Source organism: Apteryx mantelli, chromosome 16, assembly GCF_036417845.1.
Source record: "Apteryx mantelli isolate bAptMan1 chromosome 16, bAptMan1.hap1, whole genome shotgun sequence".
Lineage (NCBI taxonomy): Eukaryota > Metazoa > Chordata > Aves > Apterygiformes > Apterygidae > Apteryx > Apteryx mantelli.
Genome location: NC_089993.1, coordinates 9437037 through 9462192, shown reverse-complemented (window position 1 = coordinate 9462192; position 25156 = coordinate 9437037). Strand labels below are relative to the sequence as shown.

Here is a 25156-nt window from a genome sequence, read left to right as displayed (position 1 = left end):
CAACCTACAGGTTTGAAAGGTATTTTCTGAAGTCCAGATGCCAAGTTGTAAAGGAGTTTACATCATTTTGTACAGTTATTCACATAACATTCTTCTGATAAAGCAAATATTCTGTCTCTTCTATGATTAGTGAATACAGATACAGTGATGTTAGCCTATCCCCAGCTTCACAGTTTTCTAGTATTTCTAAGCCTTTCATTTTTATTTTATTTTTTAAACTACTTTCCAAACACCTGGACTCCAAAGCAAAATAGACTTTGAAGGGAGACCCATTAAAAACAGTTTTAACACATAGTGTCAACAAAGAATAATGTGACAGCTGATAGCTCAAGAGATTTAAGCAAAATTATTACAAAATGCATCTCCAAGGCTTATAGAGCTCTTCTGTAACAGCAAATGTTGGCTTATGTATGCAAGACACTTCTTGGCTATACTTAAGTATGTTGACTCTGCATGCAGAAATTAGGGCTCTTAAAGAGGGTATGACACCCAAATAAATCATTGGGTTTTCTCATATTTCAGAGATTAGTCAAACATAGTTTTTGCTAGTGTTAACTCAAGTAGAAATATTTATTCTTCTTCCTTCTCCCTTGTCGTTCCCATAATTCCCTAGGACCAAAAAATTGATTTTTTTAAAGGACATGCAATTTTAGAAACTGACCCTGTACATGGTTCCAGTTCCAAACTTTCATTTTCTTCATTCTTTAAGAAGTCTTCTATTTGTTCCCTGAAAAAAACAGATTAAATAGGTGACTTTTTGCTCCTATAGCTACCATTATCTTTTTACAGAAATATTTACTGTTGTCTAAAAAAAGACAAGGGAACTACTAATTAAAACAGACAAACAACAATTCCACAACAAATGACTCTGCTATAGAATTTCTTCACTACATTTTCAAATTAGTTTTTCCTTTCCATGAATGTTTTATCACAGGTAAGTAGTTTGAGACTAAAGTATGTAAAAAGTTATGATTGACTTGTAATGTCACCATAAGCATAATAAACCTTCATTTTATACCAAATAATTTTACTTACACTACTTTATCAATGAATTTTTTCTGATCCTCAGGAATGGTCACAGGACATTTTGTGGCATTAGGAGAAATATATGATAGAGATCCTGCACCATTGGCCTGAGAACGCTTTTCATCATACTGCTCCCTTAGCTGTCTTTCTTCTTCCTGATTTAAATATGGAATTCCTAAAACAAACATTTAAAATATCATCATCAAAAACAAGTTAGTGATATATGATTCAGCAAAGCCTGACTACTAACCAAACATTTGCCAGTGCTACAGTCCTGAAGGCTGAAAACGCATCCCTCTTTTTCAGCCACCTCTTTTAGATCTCATTCTTCATCTGTAGGTGTAGTGGCTTTCTTTTAGCATATGCCAGTTAGCTGGTACCTTTGAACTCTTCAGAACTACAATGCCTCATCTGTGTAGTGCACCAGCCCGAGAACTCTAGAGCTGTAGATCATGATCACAATAATATTTAGCACTTCTCTTCCTTGATACCTGCAATACTTTCACAGAATCACAGAATGGTTGAGGTTGGAAGGGACCTCTGGAGATCATCTAGTCCAATCCCCCTGCTCAAGCAGGGTCGCCTAGAGCACGTTGCACAGGATTGCATCCAGGCGGGTTTTGAATATCTCCAGAGAAGGAGACTCCACAACCTCTCTGGGCAACCTGTTCCAGTGCTCTGTCACCCTCACAGTGAAGATAATAGACTGCAGCTGCACCCATTACAATGCACTGAAACCTCTAAGATGCTTATGTATGTATGCCTTACTACTACTCCATTACCTGCTACATAGCTTGTTTCTCTTCTCTATCTGTGTTTAATCACCTGAGGAAAATAAACAACCAGGCACTTACTAAATAGAATTCTACCAAATAGAATTCCTATATCAGGAATTTTCAGAAAGGTAATACTTATAACCACAGTCGTTGAATCACATAATAATAATTCTAAGAAATATTACGTGGAAAAAAAATATCATGAATAGATGCCTTTCTTTTCCCAGAAAGTGAAGGAAGAAAGATGCTATCATAAAAACTCACCATTGCGAAAAACTTTATTAAAATCAAATCCTTGGTTTGCTAAAAAGTCTATACTTGAACTCTGTAACAAAAGAAAATAGCTTTATGATTTGCAAGAGTATCAGTAGAATACAAAGATTAATTAAGTTATTTTCTTTGCTTTTAAGAAATTATACTAAGTTCAAGGTCAAGAGCAACTAAGTTTGTGATCCTAAAAAAAGTCACAGCAAGTTTACCTTATGCTATTTTTGTTAGTTATTTTCAGCTTTCATAAAGTATCTCAAACCCTAACTATGTCTCTCCAAGTTATTTTGACACATGCTTATCCTTAAATGATTTGGGGCTTTCAGATGTATGCACAAACACAAAATACATCAATAACAAAAAAACTTGTGAAAATATACAAGTTCCAACTTTAAGTAGTTATTATGTGAATTATTAATTGGCTTTTTTTTAAGTCAAGAGAACCACTCTTTAAAGCTGTATTTTTTATTCATAAGTAAGACTAAGTTTTAATGACTCAAAAATAACCATGCATACTGTAGGTTTAGCAATGAGATACTTAGTTTCTTCATTGCCCTGGATACTATACAACATAGTCTAAAGTCACAGTCAGTCCAAAATTTTATCTTGCACAACTTAGTGCATTAAAATCTAGAATAGTTATCCACAACTTCTTTTTAAACGACTAGTTAGGAAATACTTTTATTAAAGTTTAAAAATCAAACCAAACATCCCAGTCTAGAAGACAGATAAAAGACTACTCAAAAATAAACCTGTCTGAGAACAGAACTTTGCTAGATGAAGGCAGAAAACATGGCACAGATAAAAGATAAGAAAAACTCCAGAAAAAGAAAACAACAGCAGAATTACTCTTCTGGACTAGCTGTAGGTTTGAAAATGTATACAAGAAAAACGCCATTCAGGAGGAATAGGGAAATTTCGTTTGTTTGCTTTGATCAACAGAAGAAGTTTCACTATACGACAACCTCATCTCTCTCAATCAAAACAACCTAAGGGACTATACTTATTTGTCTAGCCATTCAAATCAAATAGATAATAAAGACACATAAATTTAATCCAAGCACTGGGATCAGCATAGGCCTTTTTATATTACATCTTTTATTGTAATCTTCTCTTTAAATACATACATAGCTTTCTGAGGGGAAAGAAGCAGATATACCAGATAATAATCTCTGATGCCCTCTCGAGCTATATCAAGCTGCAGTAGAAAGCTTCCATAATTCAGTTATTTGCAAACTTTAAGTAGACTAGACAGGCATATAGCAATTTTCTAGTTTTTCTCTAGTTTATCTCAAATTGTAACTTTTGCTTTAGATGTCTTAACATTTTTTTTATTTATACAGGAACAATGGATACTGTAAAGAGAGAAAGATAAAAAAATGAGCTGTATGGAAAGAGGAAACTGAAGAGAAAGCAAAACATGGTTCAGGAAAACAAATCCAAGATCAGAAAAATTTTGGCAACAGCCTGGGAAGCAGTGTAAATGAGATAAGCAGTTGGGAATAAAGGATCAAACAGAAGAAGCAGTGAAACAGGAAGTCATACAAGGAAAAAAAAATACAGAGAATCATCTTGCCAGGTTTGGAACATTATCTCCAGTTACAGAAACCATGGTGACCAAAATTTAATGTGTACCAGGATTTTAAAAGCTGAAGTCAAAGATACTCACTTTTAAGTTCATTTTTAGGGATTGTTCTAGGAGTAATCTTAACTGATGCTTATATTTCTTCTTTCAGAAAACAAAACAATCCCCAGAAACATTAGGCGTATCTGCCTTTTAAGCTGTTAAAAGAACCAACCCGTTCTCACTCTACATGTATAGTGTTCCTGAAAACTTTTCCGAAAAGTCTTCTACAAGCATACCTTAATGGAGCAAAATCAAACTTTTTTTCTACTAACCTGACAGACAAACTTGACATCTGGTGAACTTCTGTTAAAGGGTTTTGGAAAAATATAGAAATTAAATGATTTCATTATATACCTGTGAAAAAGATGAGTTGCATGTCAATACAGTTTTTTAATATTACCTTGGAAATTACTCAATTAAGAACACAAGGAATAAAGAGAATAACATACTTTTCTTCTGCATGGTCATATTTAAAAGTGCAAAGGCCAAACTGAAAGAGCAAAAAATCCATGGAATGCTGGAAAGGAAAGGAAAATTTTGCATGAGAATAAAAATCTTCCACATTTAAAGATAGCTGAGGTGTACCCAGAAAGAATATGATTGCTGTTGGTTTCAAAGTTAACCAAATCTGGATCTTCTTAAGCAATGTTGATTTTATCAGTAATTTTGAAGTAAATACACCAGAGCTTTTCATCTAGTTTTCATCCCCATGTAACCCCATCTTCCTGTTCCCTAAGAAGATTCACAGTTCCCATTTTCATTCCCTAAACACACAGTAACTGAAGGAAGATTCATCTCTCTCCACCTCTTGCTCACACATAAGGAAGGGACACTGCATCTAAAGCAACTAAGTCCTCCTTCTCAGTGTTCATTTGTGCCCCCCGAAGTGCAGAAGCAGGCTGTGAGGGACGCTGTCTGTATAAGAGCTTTCAAATACGTCTAATAATATATTTAATAGTCCTCTAATTCACACAGCTAACAGCAATAGGAGTGTTAGTACCGTCACTAAGCACTTCATCATTACATCCTCTAGTATTTCACAAACAAGCATCATGGTTTCACTAAAAGACCTGATCATTGCTGAGGGCCAAATAGTCCTTTTAAATGCAAAGAACAGATAGGATTATTCAATTCTATCGAGGGCAGGGAGAAATCAGGTGGCTACAGTTTATACAAAATTATAGCCAATATAAACATTTTACCTTTTTAAGTTTCTGATACCTTTCTTCTGGTGTGTCAAAGCCATTGGTTAATGCACTAACAGAAGGCCCATCGCTGATCCCTGAAAAAGTAGGATGGATTTTGCTTTTGGTAAGCTTTTCAAAGTTAGCCACAGCAAAGAAAGCAACAATTGTAATTTAAGAAAAAATATTTTCATTTAAAATACATGTTAAGAGTATTCCAGTTGAGAAAGATTTTCTAATCTATAGCAGCACACATCTTCAAAATAAAAGCCACCTGATTTTCTTTTAGCTTGGTGAAATAACAGAGTGTTCTAGCAGTAAAGCTCCGCTGCAAAAGTCTTATTCCTATTCTACATGACACTAACATAGAAGCATCTTCTACCAGTAACATGATATTGATGGATCTTTACAACACAACACTAGATCAGAGTCACGATAAGAATGGACAGAGGGCTGTCCATAGCTTTACCACATGACCTAGTCACCTTCAACAACGTATAACACCAACTATATTTCCATCTGCACCATATTTAAACAAAGCCTTATTTTGTTCACGTTTGTGTTGCATGGTTGACCGAACTCCATTTTTCCAAAGCTGAAATACTTATTAAGGCATTTTTTATGCATATATCCTCCAGGCTTTATGAATGTATTAATTCATACTGCAGTCTTTCCCTGCCAGAATGCTTACAGGGCCTTTCTGCTCTACCCAAGCCTCTTGCTTTCGTGACATATACAAAAACTTCAGTTTTTCCTGAAGCCTTTGACAGCTGCAGTTGGGAATCAATTAACACATTCAAAAATTACTGTGGGGAAGGCACGTAAAGGGCATGCTCATGTATCTCGTCCTGCCAAAGGCCCTGCTACCGCACACGCAGCGGGTGGTTTAACTGTTTTCAGACAGCCTTCGCCTTAGCTGTTTCAAGGCTACGCTTAGACGCATCAGCGGCCCCGGGGACGGCAAGCAGGTATCGCCAACGCTCCGCGACCGCAACGCGGGCGCCGCCGTTACCTGAAAACTCCCCATCGATGGCCAGGAAGTCCGCTTCCTCAATAGCTTCGTATACTTTATTGAGGTTATCCTTAAAATCTGCGGGGAGAGGGGTAAAACACACCTGAGGCGGAAAACGACTTCGACACGCAGCCCCCCGCCGCCCCGCAGGCGGGCACGGCCGCCCCGGGGCCCCGTGAGAGGGGAGCCCGGGCTCGGGCCGGGGCCCGCTGAGGCGGAGGCCCGGGGCCGGCGGCCGCCGCGGCGGCGTGGAGGTCCCTGAGGGAGGCGGGAGGCGCGGGGACGCCCCTCGCGGGGAGCGCGGGGAGCCCGGGGAGGGGGAGCGGGACGCGGGGCGCCGGTCACTCACTGCTCCTGATCACCTCCATCCCTGCCCCGCGCCCGCCCGGCCCGGCGCCGCCGCCGCGCGCTTCCGGAAACGGCCCCTCCCCCCCCCCGGCCGCCGCCGCCGCCGCCGCCGCACGTGAGCGCCCACGTGACCGCGCCGCGCGTCGCCATCTTCTTGTGGCGCTGTGCCGGGGGGGGGGGGGGTGTCCCCCCGCCGCCCCCCGCCGCCCCAGGGCTCCCTCGGAGCTCCGGGCCTCGCCGTGCGGCGACGGGCGGCCCTGACGGGCGGCAGCGCCCGTTAGACTCGAGAGGGCCCCTCCGCTGTCGGTTTTGCCGTGTAACGGTGCGGGGGAGCAGCCCTGTCGGCCGCTGCGGGGCAGGACAAGCTGTAATGCAGCTGCCAACGGGGAAGAAGAAAACAAGTCCTAAAACTGCTGTTTCTGAAATACCATGGATGCAGAGGACGGGTCTTTCCCTTCCAGAATGGAAGGACTGGATGAGCTCCACCAGGAAAGAAGTGACGGAAACTTGCTGAGGAGATGCCAGGAGGGTGTGGGGGATCATGACTGATCACGAATTTAGCTTGATGAAAAACAAGGCCAGAGGAGCTGCTATGCCTCAAGTGGCGTGGAAGAAGCGTTGTTCCTCCTGTTAAAATAAGAACGTGAACGCTTTCACGCATCACTACAGAATAACCATAAACACGGCTCTACACCCAGCAAGACGTCCCCACACCTGTCCTGTGGGAGGAAACAGCTGTCCACAGGAGAAGGCGTTGTACCAGAGCAGAAAATTGAAGCCGTGGGCAAGGACAGTGTGCAGGGTTGGGGCACGCGCTGCAGGTTTAGATGCCTCATGGCAGACGATCTTCTCCAGAATGCCAGCAGAATGCAAACGAAGGGAAAATCCCCCAGCATTTGGAGGTGTTTGCTGCAGAGAGCAGAAGATGCAGAATTATGAGCTTTGAAAGGAGAGAGTTCTTAAAGATTCTTCAAGATAAGGTTTTGCCTTTTCAGTATAAGCAATTTATTCTACGCACACAGCCCCCAGCGAATCCATCTACATTGTTAAATGGTGCTCAGTAGGAGGTTAGCTGAAATAGCAGTAGAGGTTCTTCTATTTTTGCACTGCATTGGCTGAAGCCTGAAATTTTGATCTTATTTTACTACTTTTTTTTTAAGAAATGATCCAGTAGTCTTTGCTCAGAGAGCTTAAACAAAAGATTTAGCGGTAGCTGTATTCAACTAGTAATTAACAGGCAAATAAATTAACAGGCAAATTTAGAGATAGCGGTATTTAACTAGTAATTAAGAGGCAAATCAAATCTTTGCGATACCACCAATAACTTGCTTCTGGCATGGTTCAGTTCCCACACATGCTGTTCTGGAAAGAGAAGGCAGAGTGCGCTTGCAAGCGTGTAGTGCAAGTGCAGTCAGCAGTGGCAGAGGCCTTGCCAAGGAAGAAAGTTGTCCAACAGCCCCCTGAGCCCAAGGTGGCAGTACTCAGTCCGAGGGGAATAGGTGGTGTTGGGACCCGAGCTGCAGAAGTTGACCAAGGACGGCACAGCCGTGAGCCGAGGCTTTGAAGCAGCAGGTGCCTTGGGAAGACAGTGCCTCAAGGACAACTGTGTGGTGGAATGGAGCTGGGTCTCCAGGGAGAGATCACCAACTGATTTTTAAGAGTAACCTGGTTTTCCCATTGCACTGGCCATCATTGTAGTAATATTTGCTTGGTGAAATGCAGCGTATTTTTATTGAATTAAATTTGTTTGCTTGATCTCATGGGCTCAGCTATTTAGTATATGCCACAGATTTGAGAATCAGTAGCAACCTACGTAACTAAGCTAAACATCCTTCATTAGCTGCTGATAGAGAGAGTTGAGCCTTAGATTTAATACTGAACAAATGCAGCTGTCATTCCAAGAAAGGGCAACCTGCATGGTAGCTTTGCTTCTCTAGTCTCTCTGAGGTTCTCAAGTTAGTTACAGTTAGGGTAGATTTTGTGTTTTTTAAACAGTTTTCTGGAACACAGTGTGTTTTTCACGTGTTGTTAACTGTTCACATTTAGTTTTATAATTACGATAAAATGTGTAATAGTACTACTAAAATTATTGGAACTGTTACATTACTAATGAGTAGTGAATATATTTGTACTTATTTTGCCCTCCCCCCCCCCAAAAAAAATACTTGGAGTTGTACTGTGTATTAAAATAACTAGTATTACAGGTAACCTGAGTATAAGAATAAGGCTGTGTCCTTCCTTATGTCAGAGAGATTGCTGACTGATAATTTTGTTCATACTTGAAACAAAATATGTTTTGTCTCTTACTCCCTCCTGCTTCGCCTGTCAAACATACAATTCATTAAGGAAAAAAGAAAAGCAAAGTTTGATGGATGTTTTAGAAACCTAGCATTTTTCCCCGAGCAGCTGACAAATCAAATCTTTGCTTCATATATTCACCTACAAAATAAAGGTGAACTGCAAGTAGAAGTGTAAGATGCTGTCAACAAATGCAGTTACTTAATAGGAATTGAAGAAAGAGGAATTGAAGTGCAGTTACTTCATAGGAATAGAAATTGAATTGAATGTATTACAGATTAGAGAGGTTTTCTACTTCAAACATATGTTTTATTATTGTGAATTTAGAAGAAAAATTTGAAACTTAGCTGATTCCTTTGGTTTTTTTTTAGTTATAAAAAAAGGTTATTCTCAATTTGGAGGTAGAAAAAGTATAAAAATCTCAAAAAACAGGACTTTTATAAATGAGTGTCATTTTAAAGTAAGGATTGACTCCTCTGCTGGTGACAGTAGCTCCAAAAATATTTATGTGTTGCAATAATCTGCACTACAAGTTAACCCAACTTTACATTGGGCGTAGTATTGTATGCTGTTTTTTTCTGGTGCCATCATTTTGGAAGTGTGCCCTACATATGTCTTTTTTATGGTAGCAGCAGAGTATTCTGCTGAATTATGACTTTGTGGTGTCTGGCAATTATTCATCTCAACCAATTTGTATCTCAACCTATATACGGTAGAGTTGTCCATGCTCCAGCCTTTGCTGCTTATTAAAGTTAAACAGGGGGTGCAGGATTTTGAAACCTTACACTGTCTTTTTTGCATCTTTTTTGCTGTCTTTTTTTGATCCCTTTATGTTGTTATATTGCTCCTTACAGATGGCATACGGGAAACCAGACTACTACTTTCAGCAAGAACTGCTTTAGGAGAAGGCTGTGATGAAATAAATCCATCTTGCTTGGACCTGAATCAATATCTGGTAATCAAAACTGCTTTTTGATATTAAACCACATCTCTCTTTGGAGGTCTGATATCAATTAATCCCTTTGGATTTACTTCTGTTTTTTTAAAACTGGCAGATGACTTCTGTTTGTATTTGTCACTGTCATTACTAGTCACCCAAACTGCAAAACTAAAGCTTGAATAGATGGAGTCATTTGGTTTCCTCTTGCTTTCTGAAAAGATCTGGTTTAGAGAAAAATCTAATTCTTGATCGCTGCTTAGTTGACAGCACAGGCTCTTCATTCTCTGTCTGACTTTGTTCCTCTTAAGGAACATTCTCCTCTTTATTGTCTCTTGGTATATAATATATTGCAATAAAAAAGAAATCCTATTAAGTGTTAAGAGGAATTTAAAACTTTTATGATACTTATTCAAGTCTTAATACTTGTTACTGTGTAGTTTTCCTTAATTAGTTCTCTATCTGCAGTTGTATATACTGAGAACTGTTCAAGAGTGCATACATCTTCATTTCTGTTTAGTTTCAGAAGGTAACATATTTATCAAGTTAATTAAGTACCTGTTTGCTTCTTTTCCATGTATACATTAAAGCAACTGCACTTATGAAAATATAGTTTGTAATGTTTGCAATTAGAAAGTTCTAAGTTCTTCAAATCTCTTGTTTTTTTAATGACACTAGAAGAGATTGGCTTCTCTCCAAATTATTAGGTAGCATTGAGAGAGGGCAAGGCAAATAGCTGACTACAAGGTTATTACAAATACATAGCTTTTTTTGTGTATGAAAGTTTTATAAACTAGAAGACAAAGGCTAATTTAGCACATTTGCATCAGTCTGCAACACAGATTGTATCAAACACTTCTGTATGTTCTGTATTTCACTGAGTATCAAATGTGAAGCTAAGTGAAAATACCAATTAAAAAAATATTAGTCAGACTAAATTCTAGAGCAGGGGTTAAGCATTCTGTGTCATGTTCTCACTTCCTGTGTACTAAGGTAGATCTAGATGAACTTCCTCTGATCTAGAAGAGGTTTAATGCTTTCATGCCTAGGTAATTCAGGAGTTGCTGATTGGGACTTGACAAAACTTCAGATATTTCATTATAGCTACAAATAAGCTCAATTAAGAATGAGCTGGTTGGTAGATCTTTTCATAAACTATGCATTTGAGAGTAAGATTTTTCATTAACACACCTAAATACATTGTATTTGAAATTGGTTGTCTCAGTTATGAGCATTCTCAGTCATTTGAGGTACCATAGTGACTGCATACCTTAAACTAGGCTGAATTATTAACTTCACCCAAAGAAAGAAAGAAAGAAAGAAGAAAGCATATATATTTGTTAAGATAATAAAGGTCTGGCATGTAAAGTGAATAGCCTAGCTATTCAGGTAATAGAAACCATTCAATAAGTTAGAATAGCCAGCTTCATTGTGTGATGCCTTTATTTGCTTTAGTGAGCGACTTTATAATAGAGAATTAGTCTATATAAAATAATTTGGTTATTGGTTACTACCTGAAGTATAGCTTATTACAGGACTTTCTTTGTATGATATACAACAGGTGATAAGTGAGCTACATTAAAAATTTTGTTGAACAAAAACTCTAGTCTAAAGATGTGTAGATTAGTACTAGTATCAACACCTAATTTCTTTTAAGTTCAGAAGTTAGCTTGTAGAAACTTTATCACTTACAGTAGGTTGCTCATTGAGTGCTTAATTTCTATTTGACTAAAGCTAAAAACTGCTTTGGAATCCAAAATCATTCCTATGATACCTGTGCAGTTATAACTAGAATTTTGTGTTAAAAAATCTTGAAATGACATGTACTCTTGAGCATAAATGACTATTTCATGATATGGAATATCCCATACCCCATGATATATAAATATCCCATGATGATGGGAAACTTATTTTGTTTAGTACTTTTGATATGTTATTTTAAAGAAGGCCGGACTTCGATCTCGATTTTTTTGTCACAAACAGATCTGAGCAATAATACTGCAGTCTTGAAAACAGAACTCCATGTACAAGTAAAGAGGTTTTAAGTGTTAAGTAAAGCAACAAAATATAGATGTGTGATATACATATATTACATCATTGCTCAAACAGCTGGTAAACTTCTCAGCTACATGTTTTTCTATCCTGTAAGAAATCAGAACAGTTTTAAAGCAAACAAAAATAGAACTGTATATATGTCAGCACAGTACTAATTGGCCTTTGAGAAATCTGGATAACATGGGGGAGGAAGGAATAAGAGACTATTATTTTCTTTACTGAAATAGGCTGCAATAATGAAAAATTCATTATCTGGTTTAGGCAGCTCAGACTGCATTAGAACTGGACTTCTAGTTTGTATCAAAAACTGGAAAAAGAACAAAATCTTTAAGAAAATGTCACTTTGTATTTCACAGTGAAAAATGTATCTCAGCAGTACTTGAAAAAAAATCACACAATTTGTTTTGGACTCTTGTCAAAAAGAAATACAGTAAGGGAGTGGAGAGTGATGTAAATAAATATGAATGTTTGTGTGTGTATTTATAGAGACACACTCTCCTATGCGGCAAAAATAGTCTCTGCCTGAACGCTCTCAGCCAACCTAGTGCGGTACGCATTAGCGTTGCAGTTAAACTAGCACCTTAAAGCTTAATTAACTTCTGAGTTTAGACTTCTGGATCTTAACTTGTAAAGTAGATCTTGGGCGAGATGTCTGTGAAGGAAGAGCACCTGGGCGCGCGGCCATGCAGTCAGCCAGCGTAGCTCCAGTCCTGGGAATGGGGAAGTTGGCGTATGAAGAAAAATCGAAGCGCAGCAGCGCTGCAGCGTGGTGATTAGAAAGCTTTGAAGTGCAGCGCGTGAAGGTTAGCGGGCAGCGGGCTTGCTTGTACGGCCGCTGCTCGGCGCGAGGGCGGGCGCCTGGCACCCGGCAGCGCGCCGCGGCCGCCGCTTTGCGGCTGTCGCCGCAGCTCCGAGCAGCTCGGGCGCGGGGGGCAGAGCGAGCCCTGGCGGCGGCGGGCGGCGACGCTCGCCGGGGCTCCTCGCGGGGCTCCCCGCGGGGCCCGGGCCCGGCGGCGGCCGCGGGGCGGCCCGCCCCGCCCCGCCTGCCGCCGGGCTGCGCGCTGCGGCGGCGCTAGGGCCGGGCGCGGCCCGCTGGGGCGGCGCGGGCACGCGGAAGTGGCGCGTCGGGGCGCGGAGATGCCGCTGCGCGCCGGCCCCGCGGGTGAGTCGGGGCGGCGGCCCGGGCTCGGGCTCGGGCTCGGGCTCGCCCTCGCCCTCGCCTGCGGCCCGCGGCCCCTGGGGCGAAGGCTGCCGCGGAGCCGCCGCCCGCGCTCTGCGCCGCGGCCGGGCTCGGGTGCCGCGCGGTGGCCTTTCTCCCCCCTGCTGCCGCGGGTGCGGAGCGCGGCGGCCGCAGCTCGCGCGGGGGGGCCCGGCCCGGCCCTGCTCTGCTTCGCTTTGGGGGAGCAAACGGCGGTAGCGTCGCGCCAGGCCCCCAGCACCGGCGCTCGGCCCGGAGCAAGCAAGCAGATGGGAGGAAGGAGGCCGAAGTAGGAAAGAGAGGCACTAGTACGGCTTCTGCTTCTGCCTGTTCGCTTGTTTGGCGTAGAGACTGAGCGGTGAAATGCTCCTGCACCCGCGGGAATTCTGTTGCCTCCCTCTCCTAGGAAAGCTGGAAGAATGTTCTTGGGTGCCAAACCTTGTTTTTGTTTCTCCTCTTATAAGTAATGTTTCAGGTCTGTCTTCCAGAAAGCCAACAGTCTTTGCTTCACTGGGGAATGAAATGTTTGTAAGCAGTTTGAGGATCCTAGTTGCACTGTTGGTATGTATTTCTGTACTGCCTTTTTTTTTTTTTTTTTAACCAACTTGCAGGCTTATCTCGTGTTTCATCTTGAGAGAAACATGGTAACCCATTAGTAAACAGGAGTCAGATGGTGGCAGAGCAAGCATGTTTTGGTCGGGTAGTGACTGAAGAGAAAATGGTATAGTTTAGTTTAATTTCTAACATATATGTTGTATATGATGACTAATAAGTAGATGATCTCTTTGAGTGTTTTTCTTATGAAATAGATATCACTACTGGAGAGAGAATATAATAGGAACATCAAGCAAATAGGTTTGTAATTTTATTTGGTAAGCTAGGCAAAAATCTTCAATTCTGTCCTAGCTTTGTGTTTTCTGAAATACTAAAAAAGAGTAATTACCAGTAAAGAAGTTAATTTGGAGCTCTGTCCTTCACTGAAAAGGCAAGCAGACCAATCCCATATAATTTTGAAGCATGTGACTTTGTGGATCAACTTTTCTGACATTGCATAGTAATGCCAGCACTGACCTATGTTAAAAATGTTTTATTGAACATGTTTGGAAAGAACAGGAATGGAGGAAGTTAATCATTATGTTATATGGGTATTGATTTTTTTTTATCCTATGATTGTATTTTCTATTGACATTTCTTTTGACGTGGTGTCTTTTACTAAAACCTTGATTAAATATACAGTCAAAATAAAAAGTTTATCTGAATCATAGGGTTAGTGAGTTTTTTGGTTTCACGTTTATGTGATATATGACAATGGAAAAGAAAATATAGGGAGATTGAGCCCAACTGTTTACATCTAGAATCTGGTTTTGATTGTAGCTTGCAATAATTGTCAATGAAAAGTAGAAGGTCACGTTTCAGTTTGGGAAGAGCTAATTTAGTTAAAAAGTTAAGGAGTTTAAAGCCATCTGAGTGACAAAGGATATTCCACTGATAAAATATGCTGCTTGCAATTCTAAACTTCTATAGTAATTTTTTTAATGAAGTTTATCTTGTTGCTTTGCAGAAGTAATGACTTACCTGATTTGATAATCTAAGACAGCTTTCTTTTTGAATAAAGCATAAAAGGAAAATGGAAGAAGATGAGACTTTACAAAGTGAACCAGAGACGGCAAAAGTTAAAACACATGCTTCTCCTGAAATCAGCCGCCGGATATCAGTTAGTGAGTTCCTTTGTCATTGCTGTTATGACATTCTGGTCAATCCCACCACCCTGAACTGTGGGCATAGTTTCTGTAGACATTGCCTAGCCTTGTGGTGGGTGTCCTCCAAGAAGAATGAATGTCCAGAATGCAGAGAAAAGTGGGAAGGATTCCCCAAAGTCAACATCCTCCTCAGGTGATTGTAATATGCTTTTAATTGTCTGGTTTCTTGAGTTTGCTGCAGATTTTTGTAGTTTATTAGCAATCTGAACTTTCACAAAGATCTTCAAAGCCTTCAAAGTTAGAATGATCTTGATAACTGTGTGATTATTTCTTAGTTGGAATTGTGTATAAGAATAAATTAGATCTTACTGCAGAACAAAACTAGAAATACTCATTTGTTGTTTTGAATTACCCACAAGTTCTTGTGATGCGTTTTCAAGGCAACATTGACTTCTGTTAAAAATATTTTGTTAAATAGACTGTAGGATTGACAGTAGGCTTTTATGTTGTCTTTTGCTTAACATTTTTGAATAATCAAGGCTTGCCAGTAGCACACACAATACTAGTTTTATAAATGAAATAAGGATTAATTTTTTAACGAGAGATTTTAATTTCCTCAGTCTCCAGAAGCTAAGGAATATGCTGTTTTGAAGTGATTGGTTGAAGTTTGACTTTGCTGTAGTAAGTCTTAATAACAAATGTTTTCTTGCTTTCAAAATTGTCTCTAGTAGAAGCTGGAAAACATCTAAAAATGAGTCCCTTTTCTGAATGTTAAGTATCAGTGGGTTATAGTACAATGACAAGTATTTTTCCCATCAGGGATGTAATTGAAAAGCTATTTTCTGATGCCATTGAACAAAGAAAAGAAGATATTCAACAAAACAGTGATGTAGCACGCAGTTTAGCAACCTTCCAAAAATATGGGAATGAACAGATTCCTACAGCTCCAAATATGAGAAGAATTAATCCTCGAGGAGGAGGATTTTTTTCAGGCGTTCTGACAGCTTTAACTTGTGTAGCAGTAAGTTTCATCTCGATGTTTTTCCATATTTACTTCATTAAGTGTGTAATCAAATATACCGAAATTACACATACATAAAAATGTCATCAGCATACAAGAGACTTCAATTGAGCTAAGTAAATTAGGTGGCATTCAGAGCTGTTTGTCAGGAAATAGAATTGCAATATACAGCAAATGGAAGTTAGACAAATCAGGTAAAATTTCAAGATATTGCTCAAACTTTCTTATAAGCGGAATATTCTAGGGTCCTTAAAATGGATGATTTTACATGTCAGGCACTATAATGCATGCTTATTTTCCTCATATCACTAATATATTTGCTTTGCAGGTAAAGAATCTCTTTTTTATTTTTAATGTACGTGTAGGTAGTTCTACTTGGGTATCACTGGAGTAGCAGAGAATTTGAAGATGATCTTCTTGTCCAAAAGCCTGTTGCTAAATGGACTGCTGAAGAAGTGATCCTTTGGCTAGAGCAGCTGGGCCCATGGGCGTCACATTATAAAGAAAGATTTTTGCATGAGAAAGTGAATGGAAGGTGAGAAGTGTCAGTGACAAGAACAGCTGTCACTTGATTGGACTACTGGATAGCTTTCATTAGGCATGGTATATTGCAAAATGAGTTTGTTCCATAGATTGGGGGAATATTCTTCTGTTGATGTATCAGAGTAAAATTCAGGAGCAGTTTAACACATCTAGTTAGAAACTTTAGTAGTAAATATTAAGGAAGCTACCTGAATTTTTTCTAACAACTTGTTTAAATGCTGACAGTATGGATTGAAATGATATTGAAAGTAAAATTCTACTAATGCATTATCAACACCCCCATCACACCTTTTCTTTCTTCTGAAAATATGCATACGCTATATGCATTGTTGCAGTCCACCCTAGAGCTGTAGGTTTGATTTCAGGAGACCAAACTAGATCTGTGAAGTATTGTGTTCAGTAATACCCAACATGCTAATAAATTTGCATGCTGAGCACAAGCAAGAGAAAACTCTGAAAAGAAGGATATTTAAAACCCAGGCTCTGAGATGCAGTTGATTCAGAACGTTTGGTATGGAACATTATCCAAAAGGTGGTATCTTCTGTCAGTAGCTTATTGTTTCAGCATCTCATTGCTAATTTGTTAGTGGTTTGGGTTTTTTTTGGTGGATAGTCACTGTTTACCCTCTGAATTCTTCTGTTTTTGAAGGCTACTTCTAACACTGACAGAGGAAGATTTCACAAAGGAGCCTTACAATATAGAGAACAATAATCATAGAAAAGCTATTATGACGGAATTGGAATGTGTCAAAACTTTAGGGGTTAAACCACCACAGAACCTTTGGGAATATAAGGTAAATTTTGTATAAAGTCCATCATGTATACTAAATATTTTTTAAATACTGTTTAAAAAAGAAAAATTAAGTTCAGAAGGAATCTTAAGGCAGTTGAATTATCTCTATAGAAATTGCTTAGTTAATGAACAGTAATTTTTGGAAGAGATGGTGTGGGAACAAAAAATAAAGATCATCAGAAAAGTCTAACAACTGGTATGCCTCTTGCAGTTTGTTTTCATTGTTTGAAATTTGATAATTGATACCTTTCAGGCAGTAAATCCTGGAAAATCACTCTTTCTTCTATATGCGCTGAAGAGTTCTCCAAGACTCAGTATGTTATACCTGTATTTGTTTGATTATGCAGAAACTTTCCTACCTTTCATCCACACAATTTGTCCTATGCAAGAAGAGGAATATGAAGATATTGTCACAAAACTACTAGTAGGTGTTCAAAACTTTAAATATGCTACTTGTTTTAATTTGAAGCACTTTAAGACTACCTGGTGAAAACACACGATGTAATTCTTCATCATTTCAGCTTTTTACAATACAGCTTAAAAAAATTCCTTTAGAGTAAGCAGCTCCTTTGCTTTATGGTCATCCTACCGGTAATCCCATACAATAACCCTTAATAAGATTAGTTTCAGGCTTTTAAGACTTTAAATATGTGAAACTGATTTTTTTTTTTTTTTTTAAACATTCAAGTGACTATGGAAAGGCATTTCACTCTAAATATCTGCTTTTTTGAATGACAGCGTGAAGCCTGACTGTCTGTGATGTTTTATGCTAATGTAATGGAAATTACCGGGTTATAATATTGTCTATCAGAAAATACCATAAAGATAAAATATTGCTTTCAATGTAGGAAAAAGCAAATATTAAATATTTCAGTAGTGGAAATAAACCACTATTTTGTCTGTTTAATATGAAATTGATTCACAGTCTTTTTATCCTGATTTATAGGACCTTAAAGATCCTACTTGGAAACAGTGGAGAGAATTCATTGTAAAGTATTTATTTTTGCCATACCAGTTGATAGCTGAATTTGCTTGGGACTGGTTGGAGGTGCACTACTGGACATCAAGATTTATAATTGTAAATGCCATGTTGCTGTCTGTCCTGGAGTTATTCTCCTTTTGGAGGCTGTGGTCAAGAAGAGAATTGAAGTAAGTCTTACTGAGCTTGTTGAAGAGGATAGGAAATACATGGCTTTAAAAATAAGAAAATAACCATCTGTCATGGTTTCACAGTTGCTTGCTGAAATGACTAAACACAACTCTAGGGTTAATAAGAATATATTAATCTGAATCTGCACTAGCACTCACACTTGAATATTTTTCTTTCTGTGAATACTTGAAAGGACTTCTTATAGCTGGTTTTACTGTTTAGATGTAGCAAATGCAGTAATGGTAATATGCACGTTTTTAAGTGTTAGATGAATGTTAACTGTTACATTGAGAATCACCTTTATGGTAATTGGAATTAGTTGTCTGCTGGGAAATAAGTACATAAGAATGTTGTTTTGATATGCTTATGATATAGTTATTGAAGGATGCTTGCTCAGGATCATAAATAACAAACTAGTTACATTGATGTTTTCTCTGATAGGTGATCACCAATGTGATCAAAATTGCTGCTTTCACTTACTACTTTAGTCTTATTTTAGGGGTACTGATATTACTTCATAATTGCTGTGATCTTTTGGTGATAGATTTTTAGAATTTGTCTGGGAGAAATTCTTGCTTTGATGGTGTACAGGGTTTTCATTTTCTCTGTCTACAGTTAGGAGGCAGAACGTGTTCATAAGAGAACAAGGTATATCACGATAATCTATGACAAATCTGGAGTTTGACCACTTTAACTTGCTGTGTTTTGTGGTTGGAATAAATTGGCTTAATGCTTCTTCATATAAAATGTAATATTAATGTGTTTTAAGAAACTTTTTCTAGAGTGCAAAATGATGTTTTGTAGATAATTGAGTGTTAATTTGAGACTGCAGCACATACTAGCTCTTAGAATGGTTAAAAACAAAACAGAAAGTCCCTCTAAGCCTCTCCCTTTCCTTTTTCACAGGACTATTCCTCACAGAATGTGGAGACATTTCTGGAAAGTCTCAACCCAGGGTCTTTTTGTTGCCATTTTTTGGCCTTTTATTCCTCAGTTTGTCTGCAACTGTTTGTTTTACTGGGCCTTGTACTTTAACCCAATTATAAATATTGATCTCGTGGTTAAAGAAGTAAGGCGTCTGGAAACACAAGTGCAATGACTGGCATTGGAACTATTGAGTTGTTTAATTTCTAAAAACTGGTATTTGATTGAAGCTTTGCTTTTCTTCTTTATGTATGTGGTAGTGAAAGTGATGGATTATGTTAACTCAAACATGCAAAAAAGCCTTAAGGTAAGTTACTCTTAAGCCAGCTGGATTCCAAGCTAAAGATGGGCTTTATTATTCAAAATGAACTTTCTATTAAAAAAAAAATTCACGTGTGAATTAGCCATTAAAAACCTATACTGTCATGTCCAAATTTAGATTAACAAAATCAAACTTCCCTATTCTGTCTTGTGATATCTGGTTATTTTCAAGCCTGCTAGGTAAAGCCTTAAAGCTATTGTCTTCTGAACAGCTACAGTGATTCTATAAGTTAGTATTTCATACCAGCAATGTGTTACTCAGAACTTAATTTTGCCAAAGGAAAGCTGTTCCTGGATAGGCTTGATATTGAAAGTACTTCAGGGTTTTCAGTCAGCTTTAAATGTGAAGTTCTGACAGTCAAATACACAAATCTCACAGTGGCATTTGTTTTAAAATTTTCCCTGTTGAAGGCAAAGAGTGCTTGAGGGTTGTTTTGGAAAATGTGGCAATTGCCATTCAAAATTTTCTTTGTTCAGATCAGTTAGACTTCATCAGTAGTGTGCTTAATGCTGTCTTCCTAAAGTGCTAATCCTCAAAATAAATTCAGGGTTATCCCTTACAAGGATTATTCTGGAAAAGTGACCTGACACTGTAATTATGCCTTACTGCAATATAATGCGTATATCTAGATCTGTGACTAAATACTGATTGAAATTTTATTTTGTATAAACAGGATTGCCATTTGATAATGTATGGTTTTTGACTGAAGCAAAAGTTAAGTTGTTTTTTTTTTTTTAAATGTCGTGTCCCCTTACATTGTCTTGTGTTTTTTTCATTTGTATCATTAAAATGAACTTCAAATTTACCTATGAATATTTTTAAAGATTAAAGATCTCTTTTTAAATCATAGTCCTTCTTTCTAAAGAAGTTTTATTTAAATTTTTATATTGAAATACGTGGCATTAGCTTTGGTTTGTGTAAATTTGTTATCTAGCCCTCTGGCTTTAAGTGAGTTGAGGGGAGTCAAAATAGACTTAAAACATTCTCAGTTCTTAAACTGTTAAAATTATCGGTAATGAAAAAGTGTATTATTCAGCAATTCTTTTTCTTGATTTCCCTTCATAAAAGCTTTCCAAAAACTATGATGTGACCCTAGCTAAAACCATCTTTACATCCTTATGAGGTATACAGTTCTGAACTTTGCAAACTCATGCTCTCCTGTGAGATCAAATGCTTAGGGGAAAGGTAGTTGGTCTCAGTGACTGCTACTTTTTTCAGATATGTGTTTTATTGCCAGTTTGCATTTGCACTCTTAATCTGTCTCTAAAGTTTTAAAGGTACAGTTTCTTTCCCCTGTGCCTATAGGAAACTCAAGGTGTACATAGTGAGGAGCTAGAACTGCATCAAATGAACAACTTCTAAGAAAATTATTAAAAAAAAAAAAAGTAAAATTAATACATGCAAAAAAAATTATATTAAGCAATTTTTAATACAGGTAAGACTTCTTAAGTAGAATGCGATGCAAAAGTTAAATTAGGCTTAGTAATGAGTGTTTAATGTAGATAAGAGGGCTCTTTACACTGACACGGTCACTTCATGCATTTTTTTCTGGTCAGTTCAAAGTTAACAAATGTTAACATGTCACAAATCAGAGTTAAGTTGAATGTCAGTGGAAAGGATGGCATCATATATCCAGTGGGGGGTGGATGAAAAATTTCAGGGAATGATATGGTGAATCTGAAGGTAAACCAGATGAATTTTAAGTCAGTTACTCCTTAAGCTGATAAATTCCTATTTAGTATTTAATCAGTGAAAGCTTACACAGAAATAATGAATTTGCTTTTAGTCCAATGAAAGATAAACAAAAGGACAAATGTTTGCTTTGGCCATTCAGGGCTGGAGGGGCTGGGGTTGTAGAAAGGAGGATCAAAAAAGGGGCAAAATCATTTGTTTTTCACTACCGTGACAAGAAAAATTGTCTTTTTAGATTTAAATACATACAGAATTTTCATAAAGACTGGTATCCTGTATCTAATATCTACAGAAAGGCTGAATCTCACCGCACATAAAATCTGGCCACAAAAGGTACTTTACATGATAGGGGGCTTTAGAAAAACACTTGGCAGCTTCACGGTCACATTCACATGCCATTTTTTGACATCTGTCTTCTAGGGATTCTGAAAGAAAATAAAGGTTAGTCTGATATTAGTTTGAATTAATTAAAAATATCAAATGGAAATATAACAATTGTTACCTTCCATTCCATGTTTGTCACATAAACAGTTGTAATCTTTTATAAAACACTGATCATACTTTGTTTTGCTCTCATTGTTCAAGTGTAATATGATCTGCACTGAGTTGTAGTAAGATCTATAGCTCCTTCATGTTCTTTAGACTGAGCTCCATGCTAGGACATCTCATTATTAGAGAATATATAAGCATTGTTTGGTTTAGCAAAAATTGATTAATCATCTGAACTATCTCGGCAGAAGAAATTACAGTCATTGGATAAAGACTTTAATACTCTTCTTCCCCTTCTCTAAAAAGGAAATCTAATAGCTAATTCCTCTTTAGAAAATGGTGTGTGACACTTCCCTCTGCCCAGTTGCTCTAGCAAATCTTGTGTTTGGGAAGAAGTTTTCTATTTTCCATATGCTTTAAGCTATTAAAGGATATAGCATTAAAAATTACATGTTTGAAATAAGAGATACAAAGATGTTCAATGTTCAGCTTAAATTGCCCACCTTTTTTATTAAGGTGGTCAGTAAAAAGTTAGGTAAGATGTGTTCAAGTATGATAAAATCCAGGTCTGGCATTTGTTTTATAACTGTAGTGTTATAACTTAATAGATTTCTTGGTGTGAACGGTTTCTTCTACAGCAATTATTTTGGTTTAATTATGCCAACCCAGAAGTGTGATTATTTTCTCTCTGTGATTCTCTGTAAACTAAAAAACCATGGTAACATTTTATCTGAGTATTTAACATTTTGAAAGCTAGGTAAATCTCTGCTGAAGATTTGCCTTGGAGCAGAACTAGTGTTCAGTTTGTGAATGAATTTGAATTCTGCTATAAAATGAAAGTGTTCTTAATGCATATATGTTCAAGTTGTAACTAGCTACCTTAAGAACTACTCGATAGCATAAATAAAACATTAACTAAGAAGAATAAAGAAGAACTATTTCTTTTCTTCTTTTTGCTCCAAATTTAATCTTCTCCATGGTATGCCAGGTACTTTGTTTCAACTTTTGTTTATTGATAATATGCTTACCGTCTTAGACAGCATTTTAAAATAGTCAACTTCTGGACTGGAATAGGAACAGTAGCCTTTAAAGGCAGATATAGGCTGACTGTAACTTGACTGTTAATCAGATAGTTTGAGAGGGAAGATGCTTGATATCTTTGAAGCAGAGGAGGGAGGTAGAGAGGCTGTATGAGGCAGACATGGGCAAAGTAAAGGCTGAATGAAAAGGAGGAAGGGAAACAGTGTCAAAAACTTTGATGTGATTTTAGGTCAGGCAGATCCTTATTTGGGCTGTGAAATGAGTTTTTTGTGTGTTGTTGAATGGCTTACTTTTTTTTGCCTTTAAAGTATGGTGGTCAGAAACTCAGACCCTCTGATGTAAACAACTTTATATTAAGGTCTGTATTTTTGTGGGGCAAATAGTAACCAATTCTCAAGCTGATTTGCATCACAGGTAGCAGTACAGAATTACAAGCAAAATAATTTTGACTTAGCACCTGAATTTAAAAAATTCTGAAAGCTTAGGGGCTTTCGAGTGAACGCATAGTTTCAGAAAGTCCTTCAAGCGTACCAGATGAAAACTTTGTTTAAAGCTGGTGGGAGTTGTTAAACAAATCTTGTTTTAATGGAGAAAAAAAAAAAATCAATCTCATACCTTTTCACTTTGTTTCTTGTCATCTTTTTGTCTCTATCTTTTACACTATTGATTGATAAATGTATTATATTCATATTTTGGAGCAATTAAACAAAACTTACCAGGAGGCAGTCACTATTCTGTTGGCACTTGTGCACTGATTATGTAAATATTTTCAAATTCATATTTTATGGCTTGTGGACATATTACTTCCATAAATAAACTTAGTCATCAAATATATTATTACATCAGTGCATTGGAAATCATAAGTTGTAATTGCAAATTAATTCATAAATTGCAGCCACTAACAGTAAGCTGTTCAACTGATCAGTGATAACTATGCCAAAAACTTGTTCATCATAAACTTATAGATAGGGTGAAGTATTTTCTGTATAAAGTATGAAAAAGATCCGTTTTAAAGTTGTAATTTTCTGGCCCCCTGTTTGTAGTTGCTCTCCTGTTGAAGACATAATTTGTGACCTGCAGCAGTGTAGCATAACATGGGTTCCTTAATGTATGTAAATGCTGTGTAACTTAATCAAACAGAGGGTTTTTGTAGTGCTTTCTGAAATGATCACAGAAGCCCACAGATCAGAATTTGGTTTGCTTATGTATGTTAGCAGGTAGGAATTAGGAAGAAGAAATTACATTCAACTGGCATAGCTGTGCTTTCTGGAGACACAGCTTACACTGGCAAAAAAAGTCCTAAAGGGAGGGAAGATGAAATAAGAATTTTGCAGGTTTTTAAGAAAATGTCCATCTGTAAGGTCCATTAGACAATAAATAAAGGTAAAACTAAAAACTGAAACTGTTCACTCACCACACACAGCTGCATCGTCTTCACACTCCCAACTGTAACTTTCTGTCTTGGGGTGACAACCTGCTTGCTCTGCCTTACCGTAGCAGCAGTCATGGTTAAAGCAGCACCTGAGAATAACGGAAGTAGACTGGCCTTCATTCATACTACAGTAATTTATGGTCTTATAATCTGGATGTTTTGTATCAGTATGTTTCTATAGTCTGTGAAATAATAAAACAGTGAATTTATCTGTGTGTACAAACTGCTCACTGCTCAGGAATCAAGAGGAGAATAATTATTTAATAGATCACTTGAACAAATTTATTCTTCTTTAATCAGTGATGATCAAAATTAGTGTCTGATGTACATTGAATTAGTTTAACTTCTTCATATATGAAAATGTAAGGAATCTTTAAAGTATTCTCGGTTTTAAACATAATAGACTTCTATGTAGGTATCCCTCTCTCCTACCCCTTCCAAGAAAAAGAGGAATAAACACCAGAATGGTCTGTCACATAATGAGTGGCACATTCATCAGTTAGGGATGTTCTTGTAGCAGTTACTAATAGGGAGGGGGGGAAAAAGCTTGTTAGGCTGTAGCATATTATCATAAATGCATTCTTAGAGCAAAGTCCTTAGATGGTGGCAGAGAAGCTGAGGGCAGGTGAATAGTTCAGCAATGAGTAGGCATGGGTGCTGTTTAATCCCGTACTATTGCTAAAACTTTGCCTCAGTATCATGAGAAAGTTTGGGAAATTGCCCAAAATGATGCTTCCAAACGGTTCTTTTCATAACTGGGACAGTGAATTCATAGGCTTTCTGTCACACTGTGGAACTGAACGGTATTTTCAAGTAAGCATTAATGGCTTGTTTTAGTGCTTGAAAAAGAGTTGCTCTCTGGTGTAGAGCCATTGCAAGCCCAGAATAGGAAGTAGGGGAGGTAACAAGGACCTGAAATTGGAGAGCTTGTAAGTCTTTGCTGCAAGCTGTAACTGTACTCCCTTTCCTTCTGTGGAAGGACAGGATGTGTCAGCGAATTCTTTACATTCAGTCATATGTTTCCTTCTGGTAGCCTAAAAACATCATATTACAGAAGGCACAGATTTTTGGATGGTGTTTAGGTTGCCTGAGGAACTTGTGTCTGCATGAGAAAAAGTTTATGCTGTGAGCTCTCACTTGCAATTACTGCTTTTTTCCTTATGCTTATTAAATAATAACTTGGTAATTCCACACCAATCTTCATTTAAAGATCCTGAAACACTTTACAGCTGAACAGCACAATGTTTTTGAAGTAGCTCAATACATCCATTTTAGCATAAGGGAATAAGTCTTTAAAAAAAAAAAAAGAGAGACTTCTAGA

General features: G+C 37.9%; 3 protein-coding genes across 13 annotated transcripts in view; 1 reads left to right on the top strand and 2 right to left on the bottom strand.

Annotated features, from left to right (window-relative positions):
• PARN (poly(A)-specific ribonuclease) overlaps window positions 1–6282 on the bottom strand; it is a 63762-nt gene extending 57480 nt beyond the window's left edge. For all 3 annotated transcript variants that reach the window (XM_067306035.1, XM_067306037.1, XM_067306036.1), the window contains exons 1-8: window positions 6242–6282; window positions 5893–5970; window positions 4899–4978; window positions 4146–4213; window positions 3969–4050; window positions 2067–2127; window positions 1036–1201; window positions 662–727 (exon numbers count right to left, since the gene is read on the bottom strand). In XM_067306035.1, coding sequence (XP_067162136.1) covers window positions 662–727; window positions 1036–1201; window positions 2067–2127; window positions 3969–4050; window positions 4146–4213; window positions 4899–4978; window positions 5893–5970; window positions 6242–6260 — 620 coding nt within the window. In that variant the 5' untranslated portion in view covers window positions 6261–6282. The remainder of the gene's footprint in view (window positions 1–661; window positions 728–1035; window positions 1202–2066; window positions 2128–3968; window positions 4051–4145; window positions 4214–4898; window positions 4979–5892; window positions 5971–6241) is intronic.
• Window positions 6283–6435: 153 nt separating this feature from the next.
• BFAR (bifunctional apoptosis regulator) lies at window positions 6436–19986 on the top strand. Of its 9 annotated transcripts, XM_067306090.1 has the most exons (11): window positions 6436–7220; window positions 9393–9493; window positions 12167–12333; window positions 13193–13289; window positions 14344–14621; window positions 15248–15449; window positions 15815–15984; window positions 16642–16786; window positions 17039–17209; window positions 17732–17934; window positions 18842–19986. In XM_067306090.1, exons 4-11 carry the CDS (start codon window positions 13251–13253, stop codon window positions 19032–19034), a joined length of 1401 nt encoding a protein of 466 aa, XP_067162191.1. In that variant the 5' UTR covers window positions 6436–7220; window positions 9393–9493; window positions 12167–12333; window positions 13193–13250; the 3' UTR covers window positions 19035–19986. The 9 variants fall into 9 exon arrangements, with proteins under 9 accessions (XP_067162191.1, XP_067162193.1, XP_067162190.1 ...); XM_067306092.1 differs by lacking the exon at window positions 12167–12333 and having other exon boundaries at window positions 13204–13289; XM_067306089.1 differs by lacking the exon at window positions 12167–12333.
• Window positions 19987–20034: 48 nt separating this feature from the next.
• Window positions 20035–25156, bottom strand: part of LOC106482628 (phospholipase A2) — a 34241-nt gene continuing 29119 nt past the window's right edge. Inside the window, 2 exon segments of the mRNA XM_067306094.1 lie at window positions 20035–21298; window positions 23818–23924. Of these exon segments, the coding sequence (XP_067162195.1) occupies window positions 21153–21298; window positions 23818–23924 (253 nt within the window). The 3' untranslated portion in view covers window positions 20035–21152.